The sequence below is a fragment of the Pan paniscus genome, chromosome 13, assembly GCF_029289425.2.
Source record: "Pan paniscus chromosome 13, NHGRI_mPanPan1-v2.0_pri, whole genome shotgun sequence".
NCBI classification, from domain to species: Eukaryota; Metazoa; Chordata; class Mammalia; order Primates; family Hominidae; genus Pan; species Pan paniscus.
The window spans coordinates 136,443,871-136,458,269 of record NC_073262.2 but is presented as its reverse complement, the minus strand read 5'-3'; the positions used below and the strand labels follow the sequence as shown (position 1 = coordinate 136,458,269).

At 50.9% G+C, this 14,399-nt stretch overlaps 1 protein-coding gene across 1 annotated transcript in view; it reads right to left on the bottom strand.

The window, feature by feature from the left end:
• MROH2A (maestro heat like repeat family member 2A) overlaps window positions 1-14,399 on the bottom strand; it is a 39,828-nt gene that overhangs the window by 12,663 nt on the left and 12,766 nt on the right. The window contains 14 exon segments of the mRNA XM_055108404.2: window positions 1,314-1,421; window positions 1,878-1,930; window positions 2,233-2,374; window positions 2,937-2,977; window positions 4,111-4,258; window positions 6,115-6,225; window positions 6,531-6,650; window positions 7,579-7,655; window positions 10,129-10,242; window positions 10,397-10,475; window positions 10,697-10,789; window positions 11,933-12,076; window positions 12,606-12,757; window positions 13,536-13,634. Of these exon segments, the coding sequence (XP_054964379.1) occupies window positions 1,314-1,421; window positions 1,878-1,930; window positions 2,233-2,374; window positions 2,937-2,977; window positions 4,111-4,258; window positions 6,115-6,225; window positions 6,531-6,650; window positions 7,579-7,655; window positions 10,129-10,242; window positions 10,397-10,475; window positions 10,697-10,789; window positions 11,933-12,076; window positions 12,606-12,757; window positions 13,536-13,634 (1,481 nt within the window).

The following is a 14,399-nucleotide window of genomic DNA, read 5'->3' as shown; positions in this document are numbered from 1 at the left end:
ATAAGAGCAACCATCCATATTTCATTAAATCCTCACCACGACTCCATAAGGTAAATATTATTGTTTTTGGAGATGAGAAAACAAACAGGAAGTAGTAGAAGCACACAAAAAATGTTAATATCTATAAAGTTTACCTCTTTTCCCTCGTCTTTCTTGGTTTCTTTGTAAGCATATAAAGGCTATTCCATGTTAACATTATAAAAATATTCATCAATATATTCTTCTAGTTGTTCCATGGTTCTATTTTATTTTGTACACTTAAGTCTTTGATCTGTTATGGAAGAACATGTTCTTCCTTAATGTGCTTCTTTTTCACTTTCTCTATTGTATTATTTTTAGCACAAGAGGTTTTAATTTTCATGATGTCCAATTTATTTCTTTTTGTCACTTGTGCTTTTTGGTGTCATCTCTAAGAAGGCTTTGCCTAACCCAAGGTCACAAGATTTATCTTGTGTTTTTCTAGAATTTTATAATTTTAGTTCTTTTATTTAGGTCTGTGATTCGTTTTGATTCAGCTTTATGTGTGGTGTGAGGAAGATATCCAATTTCATTCTTTTGCATGTGGATTTCTAGTTATCCTAGCCCCATTTGTTGAAAAAAACTATTCTTTCCCCACTGAATTGTCTTGGCACCCTTCTTGAAAATAAATTACCCATAAATGTGAGAGTTTATTTCTGGACTCTCACTTCTATTTTATCAATCTATCCTTATGCCAGTATCTCACTGTCTTGTTTACTGCAATTGTGTAAGGAGTTTTACTGCAGTTGTGTAAGAAGTTGAAATTGAGAAGTTTGAGTCCTCCAACTTTATTCTCTTCTCATAATTTTTTGGCTATTCAGAGCCCCTGGTATTTCCATATAAATTTTAGGATCAATTTTAGGATCAAAAAAAAGAACTAGCTTGGATTGTGATAGGTGTCATGCTAAAACTGAAGATAAATTTGGAGAGTATCACCATTTGAACTATAGCATCTTTCAATCCATGAACATGGGGTGCTTTCTATTTATTGAGACCCTCACTGATTTCTTTCAAAAATGTTTTAGAATTTTGTAGCAATGTGGTATAGTTTTGTGTTTACAAAGAAATACACACATGTGATTGCTAACCAGAATCTGGAGGATCAACAAAACAAAGCAAAAAAATAAACCAAAACAAAACTAAAACCACCAACCCAGACCACGCTCCTCTCCTCCCAGGACCCTGTAAACAGCCACAGGTCCAGCTGATCTCACACACACGGTGTTATCCTCTCCACTCCATCACCCCTGGAGTCTACTCCCTGTCCAAACTCTCCTGTCCCTATGAAGACAAACCTTCTCCAGAGAGGGGCTGTCAAAGCTCGCAATCTGGTTGTTCAGCTCTTTGCTCAAGCGCAGGCTCCAGCTAGACCCCCGGGTCTTCTTGAGGGAGTTTCACAGAAACTGGGGAGGCACAAGATGTTGGTGAGAAGGGCCAAAGGCCTTCATCCTTGTTCTTGCCTGGGCTCTGGGAATGCTACGTGACCTTGAGTACTGACTTGCCCTCTCTCGCTTCCCTTGCGCACATCTCCAGATCACTAAGTCCATAGATCCCTAATCCAGTGCTAATAATGTTCTGTGGGTCTGAGGAATGGCTGTGGCTCTGGCGGCTAGCAGAAGGGGTGTCACTCCCTGCTGCCCTCCTGGGCACCTGGCTCTCAGGATGGAAGGTTCTCTCAGTTCTCCCCTGCGGATGGACACAGCTATAGACTTTGTAACTCCCAAGTCTTCTCTGACAGAAGGAGAACATGTCCTTTAGGGGCTTCTAAACTCCTCACATGCCCAGCCCACCAAATGCCTTTCCATCTGCTCCCATCTTTCTCCTCCTCCCAGGCCTCAGCAAACTTGTTACCCGTTTACCTGAATCAGCTTGTCTTCCCAGGCTTTCTGATCCCAAGTGAACTCAGTATGTTCTGCAGGAACACATGTATGGTCACACATGCCACTTTCTTCCACTGCTCCCCTAAGCCTGGTATTCAAGGCCCTCTATGCCTCCTTAGCGTGGCATTTGAGGCCCTCCATGGATGAACACATCACACGTTGCATTGCACTCCTCACCTTCCCAAGCTGCTCAACCAGTTCTCAGGACAAAAGTGGGCTGGCTGTGTGGATCAACTGTGAGCCTCAGCTCTTGTTATTCAAGTCATGTGATTAGAACCCCAGCACGTACACGGATTGGAGGGTTGGCTTGGGATGGGCTCCCCAGGAACCTCACCTTCCAGGTACCGGACCAGTAGCGGAATCTCCAGCTCCCACATGTCGGCCATGGAGGGTGCGATGCTCTGGCTCAGGGTCCTCAAGAGGTTGAGCATGGCTATCCCACGACCCTCCCCCTTGTAAGGTGATGACATCAGCACCTGGAGGGCACCAAGGCTCCAGTGAAGTAGCACCTGAGCACCTTGCTCCTTGTCTTGGAGCTCTTTGTCCTCATTTTTAAAGGGAGGAGCTGGACAAGATCGGTGGTTTTCAAATAGGGATTTCAAATAGAGAGTGCACCTGCAGAGGACACTACAGGAAGGATGGGGGATGGGGGCTAGACCTGGGCTCCCTCCCCACCCCAGGCTTCAGTGCAACATGGATGAGTGTCCACAGTTAACATAAAGAGAAGAACTCATGGGTCCTGGACTGAGCCAACCCCCAGGGGTAGGCAGGCATTGGCAGTGTAGTGGGGATGCTTTGGGCAGAGGAATCTAAAAGCAGGTCCAGGCCAGCTCCCCAGTTATTACAAGTGCACTGCCTCTACCAAACTCGAGAGGAATTTCAGGGACATGGAATGATCTGTCCTGCCAAGCATCAAACTCCCTCATTGCACCTCAGCTTCCTCACACCCCTGGGGCTCTGGGAATTAGGAGCTTAAAGAAGAGGTGCCACAGGGCATGGCCTTGCCAGGCCAGGGCATGGTGCAGGTCAGCCACTCACCAGGAGATGGGCCAGCAGCTTCTGAGGTGCAGGCAGGTCCACTGATTGAAGGAAATGCAACCCCAGCTGAGCCTTCCTGGCTTGTACCAGGACATGCTCCTATGTCCCCATCTAGGAACTTTACCCTAGAAGGTTCCTCCCCAACATGATCTTGTTCCGCAAACCCCCAGAATGGAGAATGGGTCGGCACAGGGAATTTCCTAAGAACATCATTACATTTCACTTATCCTGGGAAGAGGGGAGAATCGTGCTAATGGGTTGAGGTTTAGAAGATGCTCTTTTCAGGCCATGCACATTTTGTAGTGGATGCCAAGACTTTCCATGACAACGTTTTGTCTCCTACTGTGAACCCCATCCTCTGTTGAGCCAAAAGTAATTAGACACTGCCATTCTACCCACTCCTGACTCTCTCCACAGGCTTTGGGAGCCAATGAGCCCATGAAAAGCAAACCAACAGTGCACAAACAAATGGACAAGGGCACGGCCAGGCCTGCTGAGAAGATGCCAGTGCAGGGGACCTGGAGAGGACTCAACCAGAGTCAAGAGTGAGAAGGGCATGAGGAAGACCTCAGAGGATCAACTGGCCAGCTTGTTTAGATCAAAGTCAGAGAGCAGGCTCTGCCCTTTGCTAGTCCTGGATCCTAAAGGACCCCATCAATCACCTCCATCACCAGCGATGCCCTTGGGGCCAGAGTTGGAGGGAAGGGGACAGGAGCAAGCATGGTAGGTGGACATAGTTGTTTTGAGAGCCTGGTGTTAACAGTGCCCACTCTGAGTGGACCATAGTGAGGGTAGTCTACAGAGGATGGGACGCCTATAGTTACTCCAGCTGGCTCAGAGAAGCCAGACAGAACAGAGGCCCAGTAAGGTCATGCATGGGAAAGGCTGGGCCAGGAGCTCCCAAGGATGGGATCTGGACCAGGGGTGTGGGCTGGGGGGACAGGACATGAGGAGTGAGCTATCCAGAAGGAAGTTTACACAATTCTAACATGTCCTAGATATGATCAGGTAGGCATTAATATCCAGGTAGGCATTAATAGTATTAATTTGGACTTGGATGTTTCCAGGAGAAGGGAGAATGAGGGTGGAAGGAATGTGGAGAGAGGTGGGCATTCCCAGACAAGGAGCCAGCCCACCTGCCCAATCCAATCAGCTGGACAGGAACTTTGCCCACCTTGCCTGCTCTTGCCAGCCACGCTGACATCCACATCCTGGCCATGGAGCTGGTGTTCTGCCAGGTTTGTGAGGCTGATACAGATAGGAGTCAAAGCTTCCATGTAGTCTGTCTCCATGATGTAGCACAGGAGCCTCACCCAAAACTCCTGGGGTGGGGGTGGGAGAGAAAGGGGCTCAGAATTAGCCCAAGCCCTGGGCTTCTAAGGAGAACAGTCAGGCTCTGCCATGGTGCCATCCCATCCCTGCTTCCCCAGAGATGTCCCCTGACAGTCTCAGCCCTGAACTGGCTCCACCGCCAAATCCAGTCTTTGTCAGGGGCATTTAAGTGTCACCCACCCTGATGTGGCAAGAGAGTCTGCTAGTCCCTGCTGGGGCCAGCATCCCTGTTGCCCAACTTCTATCGCTGCCAGCCTCATACAAACCCACACTCATCAAACCCTCCTCATCCAGGGCCCTCCCTCTGATCCCAAGTCCTCTAGAGGGGCACCCTGGGCAGATGATCCAGTTGTGCATGCCTGGTATGACGGTCAGTTTTGTGTGTCAACTTGGCTAGGCGACTGTACCTAGTCATTCAGTCAAACACCAATCTAGGTGTTGTTGTGAAGGTAGCTTGTAGGTGTGATGAAAGTGCATAATCCATAAAAGAGATTATCCTCAATAACATAGGTGGGTGAAACGCCTTAAGAGTGAAACGCCGGGGTTTCTCTGAGGAAGAAGATATTCAGCCACAAGGCTGCAGCATCCACCCCTGCTAGAGTCTCCAGCCTGCTGGCCTGCCACGCAGGTGTCAGACTTGCCAGCCCCCACAACTGCATGAGTCACTTCCTTAAAATAAACCAGGCTATATATGTCTTCTACTGGTTCTGTTTCTCTGGAGAACCCTGACTGATATGGATTCTTGGAGCTGTGTTTCCAACTTCACCCCACCATCTCCTCTCTCCCTGGGTGACCGTTCAACACCCCCAACTAATTATAATCCCTCTCCACCCCACCCCCACCCCTAGGAGTTGAAGGTGAGGCTCTTGTGCTACCAACCATCAAGTGCAATAGCTTAACCTGTTGTAGCCACCAGGACTAGAATCTCCCAGTTCCTGGGCTTCCCCATAAAGACAGCATGGTGAATTCTAAGGGAATTTCAATCCTGGATCTATTGTTTACCAGATATGAGGCCTTGAGCAAATTAATGAATCCCTCTGGGTCTGTTTCTTCATCTACAAAATCAGGATAATAACTACCCTCTATGCAGGTAGTTGCTGGGATAATTAAACAAGATTGCACAGGTTGCACACCTAGTACAGTATACCTGCTATATGTGGGTGCCACATGGACTGTAGCTATGATGATGATGATGATGATGATTATTTCTGCAATTAAAAAAAGCTGTCGCTGGACAGGGATCATCTAGCCTGCAGCCTCAGTGAATAATCATTCCCTCCTTGATGCTCTCATGGTACATTTTTCCTATCTTATTGCTACGTCACATTTTGTTGCAATTAAAAGTTGACACATTTGTTTCTCCCATAGTCTGTGAACTCCTTCCACTCCTTCCGGTCATACTGAGTCCTCCTAGTGCACACTCCTCTGTCCTGTCTTTCACAGAGTAAGAACTCAATGAATGTTTACAAAATTAAACCATGAAAATCATTGGTCTACACACAGACACACACACACACACACACACACACACACACACACACACGGGCCTTAAAGTAATGGACACATTTCAGGTACTTGCTCAAATGATACAGACTGATACTGCCAGCCATGCTGAGGTCGTGCACTGCCCAGCCTCTAGGGGTACAGAGATGAAGAGTAAGTTCTCATCAAGGACCTGGCTTTGGAACTGGGTTTTGAGTAATTCCAGGCAACTGGAAGAGGAAGGCCCCTCAACACTCCAGACAGCAGGAACGGAAGAAGCAAAGATGTGGAATTCTGGGCATGTGTGGTTCACCCCCAGCCTGGCGTGGTGACCCACTGTGCGGGTGGGGCAGGGCCCACTCACGTTGGTCATCCCACTGACAGAAGAGGTAATGATCTTCACAGTGTCCATGGTGACTTTGTGGACCATCCTCTCCTCCAAGTCCCTCTGATAAAAGTTCTCCCGGCGATTTGTCTGGAAGAAAGAACAAAGGGATTCCCACCTGTGGCCTAGCAGAGGCTTGTCATGGTCTCAGGTGTGGTCTCCTCACTCCCCAGGGGCTCCATGCCCAGATACTGAGTCTACAGAATGCTCAGAGCTGTGCATATATCTAGGACCCCACACATTGTCACCTGCAGGTTCACTGTGTCTATGAACTCATGTCATGAATGGATACGCAGGTTTGAACACAGGTATGCTGAGTGGCATTCTCCCCTCAGCACTGTGGAAACCATTTCCAAGTCCAGCTGCTCTGTGGTCTGCGTATCAGGGCCACTCACCAGTTTGTAGGTGGATAAGGTCAGCTGCACAGACACGTACTTCAGGCCCCAGCCTTTGATTCTCTCCTGGTAGCCACAGAGAGCCAACTGCCCAATGATGCGGAGAATAGCCATCCTCACCTGAGGGGACAGGACCGTGGACATGCTGGGGGTTGGGGTGGGCTCCAAGGCACCCAATCCTGTGACATAGAGAGCTAGGAATTGGGGGTGCTCTGGGCTAGAAGGGGCCTCAGGGACTACCTGATTACTGCCCACTCTGTCCACCTCCCCCTGCCTCATCCAGGGGTCCCACTCTGCAGCATGCCCACCTGGGAGCCTAATTGAGCCTTGGAGAGACACAAAGCTCCCTCCCTCCCTTCCAACCTCGGCTGCTCCATTCTAGCAGCCCTTGCCGTGGGGAGCCCATGTGTTATCCTGGACCCCCTGGGGCTTGCTCCATTGATGAGAATCACTATGTGAAGGAGATGCAGAATGAGCCTCTTCTCTCTTCCCTCCACAGCCTCCAGGGACTGAAGACAGCTCTGCCTAAATCTCTAGCCCCCATTCTCCTCCATTCCCTCTCTGATATTCCTCAAAACTGCTGTGCAGACCCTCACTATGCTGGACCTCCCTTCCCCAGCCCATGGCCAGAACCAAGCTCCACTCCAAGGTGGATGTGGCTGCCATGGAGCCTGGGACTGTGGTTTTCAGTCTTTTGAGGGTGGGTAGAGGAGTACCCCTTAGTTGCTTTTCTCACATGCGATAAAGACCTCACAAAACCCTTGACAGCCAAGTGACTCTAGCTGCAGCTGGATTTACTCGGCCTCTGTTGGGTCCAAGGTGGTGCCTGAGACACACCACTCGAAAACTCTAGATCCATGGAGAGAATGAGGTCTCGAGAGTGGAACCTCAGCTTTCACTGGCCTCGCCATCCTGCAGCCCCAGTCGAGACCCGATGGAAAGCCGGGTTTTCCATCAAAAGCCTCTGCCTCCCAGAGCCCAGACTTCCCTTTGCCTCCCTGGCAGGGTCCCCTGAGTGCCCCCCATTTCCAGGTCTCTGCCCTGTTACCTTGGACCGAGTATCAGAGATGGTGTTCTTGACCACCCAGATAGCCAGGTAGATGGCCCTGATACTCATCCTGGGCTCTGAAGGAGGAAAACTAGGAGGCCTGGAGGGCTGCAGCTCAGGGAGATGTCAGGTGGCCCGCCCCACATCAGGGCCTCGCGTTCTGTCTCCTCCCACATTCTCCAAGCTCAGGGGCACTTTCTTAGGAGCCTCCCTGGCCATGCTCTCCCTGGCCATCTCCCTCCCCTCTGTTGTTTCCACGCCTTGTTCCCTTGGCCACTGCTTTGTGTGTATCTCATTTGAACCCAGGTGAACTAGCCTTGAGGGCAAGATCTCTGCCTACGAGCTCTTTAGTGCCCTGCAGCTGGGCACAGAGCACTGGGCATGAAGTGGGCATGCAGTGGGCACACAGAGGTTGCAAAGCACCACCGTGAAGAGCATGGGTCCTGACACCAGGCCTTGCCTGGGTTCAAATCCTGGCTCCACCACATCCCAGCTGTGGGACCTAAAGTGAATTACGTAGCCCCTCTGCACCTCAGTTTCCTCGCCTGTAAAGTGTGGATAATGACAGTGCCTCTCTCACAGAGTTAACACAGTGTCTGGCACACCGTAAGGGCTGGGCAAGTGTTTGCTAGTTGTACAACTGATGACAGCACACCCAACTAAAGCAGGAAGCTTAAGAGGGGCAAGAAAGAGCCATGAGAAAGTTCTGGAGAGGGCTGGTGTGGATGGAGGTAGAGTTAGACATTCAGGATGATACTGCACTCAAGGCTAGGTGTTACTAAGTCAACCCCAGAGTAGGAAAAAGGAAATGAGAGCAGGTACAAGGTGGCAGTCAGGCACCAAGTGAGCATGAGACAATTGAGAGTTTTCATCTTGAAGATGCAAACTGTTTCTGATTATAAAAATAGTATATGGCTGCATAGTATTCCAAGGTGTATAAGTGCCACATTTTCTTTATCCAGTCTAAGCTGGAAACCATCATCTTCAGCAAATTAGCCCAGGAACAGAAAACCAAACAGTGCATGTTCTCACTCATAAGTGGGAGTTGAACAGTGAGAATACATGGACATAGGGAGGGGAACATCACACACCAGGGCCTGCTAGAGGGTTGGGGGAAAGGGGAGGGAGAGCATTAGGGCAAATACTAATTTCCCTGAATGAAAGAAAAAATAGTATATGTTCATTGCAAAATTAAAATAAAAAATAACCACTGTTTAATAGATTTTGTCCTTCAGACCTGTTTATGCATAAATGAACATAGATTTCTTCCACATCACTAAGGTCATGCTGTAAATACTGCCCCACGTTGTATTGCTACACTTAATAGAAAGAGGGCAGCTTTTCCACAAAAAGTGGATTAACTACACACTTTTTAATAGCTGCGTAATATTCCATTATGCAGATATATTGTTTATTCCGCAAATTCCCTACAGAAAAACATTTAGGCTGTTTCTCATGCTTTGCTTTTAATACAATGTTTTAATGAGCACCTTTGTCCAATTACTTTTGGGAAATTATGTCCTTTGGATGGTTGACAAAAAGTTGGATTGTTGAGTGCAAATGTTGGTCCGTATCCAATTGAGCACCCAAAATCATTTATTGATTTACATCTCTGTCACTGAAGTATCACAGGTGGTTTCTTGTCACCCTAGACTAGCAATAAGCAAAGTATAACCCACAGCCTGTTTCTGTAAATAAAGTTTACAAAACCAGCCATGCTCAGGAGTCCACAGCTGTTTTTGGTCTGCAATGGTAGAGCTGAGTAATTTTCAAAGACACTATATGGCCTGCAAAGCCAAAAATATTTTTACTCTCTGGCCTTTCACAGAAAAATGACCAGGTGAACTCTAGCCATTATCATCTCTATTCATTGAATAGGTAAAAAGGATTTCATTGTTGCTTAAATGTGCATTTCTTCAAGAGAAAGGTTTAATGGCAGCACAAGGCCCTTTACATACAGTTGCCCAATCTGTGCACTGAACAAAGCTACCCAACTTTAGGGCTGAGCGAGAGCTGCCCATGCTCTTCTAACCATTATGTACCTGTAGGGCTGCATGCTGCCAACAGGGGCCTTCTTCAAATTCACACAAAGGCAGAGTGTGAGCTAGTGCCTTGGTTAGGGACAGGGCTTCTCTTTAAATCTCAGGGCTAGGTTTAGAGTTTGGGCTTAGGAATTGGAATCACATGTGTAGACTACGGTTGAGCACTGAGTCCACGGGGCTTCAGAGTTATGCCTATGTGGTGTAGTTTGGCCTTACATCCAGCCTCTGATTGAGCTTTGGAGGTTAGCAGGAGGATTCAGGTTAACAATCTGGACTCAGAGGGTTGGGTGTGGGGAGGGTAAGCCACAGTGCTGATTAGGTTAAAGCTTAGAAAATGCAAAGCAGCCAAGAACCTTGGCTTTCTTGGCCCACCTAGTAGTGTCTAGGAAGTGGCAATGCCCGAACATGAATGAAACTTGCCTCCCTTGTTCTCCACCCTGCCTACCCCGCCCTCCCTCCCCGCCCACCCCACCCACCCCACCCACCCCACCCACCCTGCCTTGCTCACCATCTGCGCTCACTATAGCCCTAATCAGATTCAGAGTCCCCACGCGGACGGCCTCCTTGTTTGTCTCCACCTGGCTGAAGAAGAACTTCATCAGCTCCTTGGGGTAGGAGCGAGCTGCAGGGTGGAAGGACAGCTTTAGTCATGCTCACCGGGTCCAGAGCAGGCCCAGCAAGGCAGTCCCAGGCCCAGCGCTCAGAGGGGCCAGGACTCCTAGAGGGTCCCTGCAGGCCTCGGGGCAGGCAGGGAGCACCCTGCCTCAGAGCCTCACCGAGGGCTACGAAGCAGTGCACCATCTCCATCAGATTCTGGCTGCTGTACTGATGCTGCGCCGGGGCCTTGTTGCACACCTGGGGAGGGACGTGCAGTGAGGCTGGAGAAGATCACAGGGACACAGGTGCAGGGGCAGCCCAGCTGACCATACCTGGGGCTGCATGGGCACCACAGCCTCATACCCCATCAGGATACAGGAAGCACGCGAGTGAGTTGTGGGCCAGGCCACCTCCCGCCGCCAGCTTCCTGCTGATCCACCCAGAGAATGCCCTTGTCCAGCTGAACTTGCTGGCCTCACCTGGACATGCAGTTCTGTGAAAATGGTGTGTAGCTGCATTTGGGGGACAGGGGTGTTGGTGGTGACTGACAGTTCCAGGATCTGCCTCAAGACCTGCAGTGGATTGGCAAATGGTGGCAGGTGACCTTCTACCAACTCAAGGTCAAACTCTAGACCCTCGCTACTCAGGGGCCCACTGACCCACTGAGCACCAGCATTCCCTGGGAGCTGATTAGAAATGCAGACTCTTAGGCCCTACCCCAGTCCTGCTGAATCCAAGCCTGCATTTCACCCAGCCCCCAGGTTGTTCCTAACCACAGCAAGGCTTGGGAAGTGCTGCGCTAGGCCCGAGTGTGGCATTCAAGGCCTCCTTCACTTAAAAGTGAATCCCATTATTTAGCCAGAATGATCTACAGATGGCTCCTAAATCAGTCACATCCCTTTCCACTCCTTGCTTTAAGAGCTGAGACCCACGCCCTGCTTATAGATGAGTGATCCTTTTACATGGGCACCAGCCCCAGCCCCAGCTCCACTCGGAACACTGCAACGGCTCCATCTCACACATCTCACCCCTTTACCAAGGTTGCCTTGAGTTGACTGGTGTCCTTCCAAAATTCAGGCTCGCCCAGAATCTGAGAATGTGACCTTATTTGGAAATAGGGTCTTTGTGATGGAATTAGTTCAGGATCTCGAGGTGAGATCATCCTGGATTTTGGGTAGGTGTCCTTGTAAGAAGAGGACACAGAGGGACACACAGGGAAAGGCCACGCAATGAGGAAGGGAGAAATCGGAGTGATGCTGCCACTGTCACAGAACACGTGGGGCCACCAGAAGCTGGAAGAGGCAAGACAGCTTGCTTCCTTAGAGCCTTCAGAAGGAGCACAGCCCTGCCGACACCCTGAGTTTGGACTCCTGACCTCCAGGACGTACAGAGAATACATCTCTGTTGTTTCAAGCTACCCATGTGTGGTTCTTTGTTACAGCAACCCTAACAAACTAATGCAAAGGCCACAGCCTCACTGCAGCCTCCGAGGGACCAGCACCTGGTCCCTTCCACCCGGAAGGGCAGTGTTCATTCCCATGAGTCCCACGGGTGCCAGGCTCCACGCCCCTCCCTCGCAGGGCACAGATGTCGGGTTCCTGACACAGTGTCAAAATATCTGACATCCCCCCGGCTCCCACTCAACCCCTTAAACACTTGGGAGCCCCCAATTCCCTAAGCTTCCTTCCCAGAGCCGTGGCTGCCTGGCCACTCGCCTGCGTGACGAAGAGCGCCTCCAGGCCGCCCTGGTACTCCGCCAGCAGCAGGGGGATGTAGTCGTAGACCTGCTCCCGCAGGTCATCGTTGGGCAGAAGGAGGCCGAGCATGGGCTTCAGGGACTTGATCACCCCCAGCTTCACCTGCCACCAGAAACCAGCTCTGGGACCCATTGTCTCACCACCCTCCAGCAAGGCCAGTGACCTCAGCCCCAGCCACAGAATCCAAGGACACAGGACAGAAGGCGCCTCAGAAGCAGAGCAAGGTCTTTCCTGCACAGGTGGCCGGGTTTGAGTCCCTCCCACTTAGCAGCCACATGACCTTGAGCAGGTACTTAACCCCTCTGTGCCTGAGTTTCCTCATTTGTCAACTAGTCCTATATCACAGAGTGGGTGTGAAAATAGCTCCCACGGGTAAGACGCTGGTAGAGTGCCCAGCATGTAACAAGGATTATCACCAACCTTCATCAAGCCTGGCCTCGTGAATGAGTCTCCTAGGTCCCAGCTGTTCAGCATCCATGCGTTCCCCGGCTCTGCCATGAGTCAAGTCACTGCCCTCTAGGGTCCTGGGAGTAAGTCTGGACCCGACGGTCCCTCAGCACCTCCCAGCCCCACAGGCTGGGGAGCTGTGGCCTGGGGACCACCAGGCCCTCCTAAGAGGGGTGCATCTCACCTCAGGGTTGTGGTGCCTCAGCCACACTGTCATGAAGTAGCGATACATGGGGAACACCTTCAGGGCAAACTGCTCCTCGGTCATCACGGGATACACGCTCTCCTCCAGGTGCTTCAGATAAAACTGCACCGTCTCACGGAAGGTCTCCATGGCTACCAACAGCAACAGGGGAATGCACTTGGCGCCAGAGGGGCTGGAAGCAGAACCAAGCCTTCCCAGCCCAGCTTCCCGAGTGGAAGTGCTCATGCCTTGCCGTAGCGAGCAGGCTGCACCCTGCCCTTCCAACCCCCCACAGCACCTTCATTTTTACTCTGCGTGCCTGTGTGTGCGAGAACTGAGCACTCGGGGGTGTCTGGGTCCCTCTCCTTCAAGGACAGAGACGGGGTCAAGGGCGAGGCCTGGAGTATGACCCTGCCCACATCCTGGGGATTCCAGGTCAGAGGGCAGTGAACAGTGAACACATGTGGCCCTCTTTTTCTCAGGCACTAGGGCTTTTTATAAGCCCACAAGAACATTAAGTAATCAAAATCTGGGGCAAGGTGATCAGATTGAAATAGCATCTAAGACCAGTCCCCGTCAAGCTCCACATGGAGCCGTTTTCCCTGGTCTCCCTCTCCTGTGAATGCTCATTGCTGTTCTGTGGTCTCATGAAGTGAAGTGCTTAACTACAAAGCAAGCTAAATGGAGTCACGGTAGCAGCTTCTTCCCTCTAAGCCGGGATCTTCTAAAAGGCCCCCACCGTATCTCAGCCTCTTGTGCCCCAGGCAGCCAATCAGAGGCCACACGAAGTAAAAGATTAAGCAAACTCCTTTGGAGAACAAGTGAACAGTGCACCTCTTTTTCAACAACCCCTCCATCTGCTCCTTACCCAGCAGTCTCCCTCCGGCGCCCTGATCGAGCCAGACCTGCAGGCTCAAGTGGGTCACTCACCACTGCAGATCGCCTGGCGTATCTTGGCTTCATTGGCAAGTCTCAGCATGGTGAATATGGTAGCCAGGGTGATGCCCATGTATGGCATGAACTCAAACACTGTGAGGTTGTGGGGATGATTACAGGGAGTTGGGGCTGGGGGTGAGCAGAGAGAAGGCAGAGAGGACAACCCTGCTGCCCTCCACCTCCAACCCCTAACAGTCCAGAGCTGGCTTAGCCCTCTGTCCTGGCTGGGGCCCAGGAAATAGTCCAGGAGTCAGAAAAGCATTAAAAAGTGAGCTAGAAGGGCATGGTGGCTCACGCCTGTAATCCCAGCACTTTGGGAGGCCGAGGTGGGCGGATCACGAGGTCAGGAGATCGAGGCCATCCTGGCTAACACGGTTGAAACCCCGTCTCTACTAAAAATACAAAAAATTGGCCGGGCGTGATGGCGGGCGCCTGTAGTCTCAACCACTAGGGAGGCAGAGGCAGGAGAATGGCGTGAACCCGGGAGGCGGAGCTTGCAGTGAGCCGAGATCGCGCCACTGCACTCCAGCCTGGGGGACAGAGCGAGACTCCGTCTCAAAAAAAAAAAAAAGTGAGCTAGAAGCAGGTGACACAGGAAGAAACCCAGGCAAAAGGGGAGGAAAGGGAAGAAGAGAGAGGACCAGGAGAAGGAAGAGGAGGTCCGAGAGAGGGAGGGAAGAGAGGACAGAGGAGCCCCCGGGAAGGAGGGGCAAGAAGCAGAAAGAAGCAGCCCCCAGAGTGCATGCATCCTCCCGGACACAGGCCAGCCTCCTTCAGGGGTCCCACAAACGTTCTTGGGCGAACACAGAAGCAGGGAGACAGCAGGTGAGAGAAAGGAACTGAGAGAAGGCACGAGGC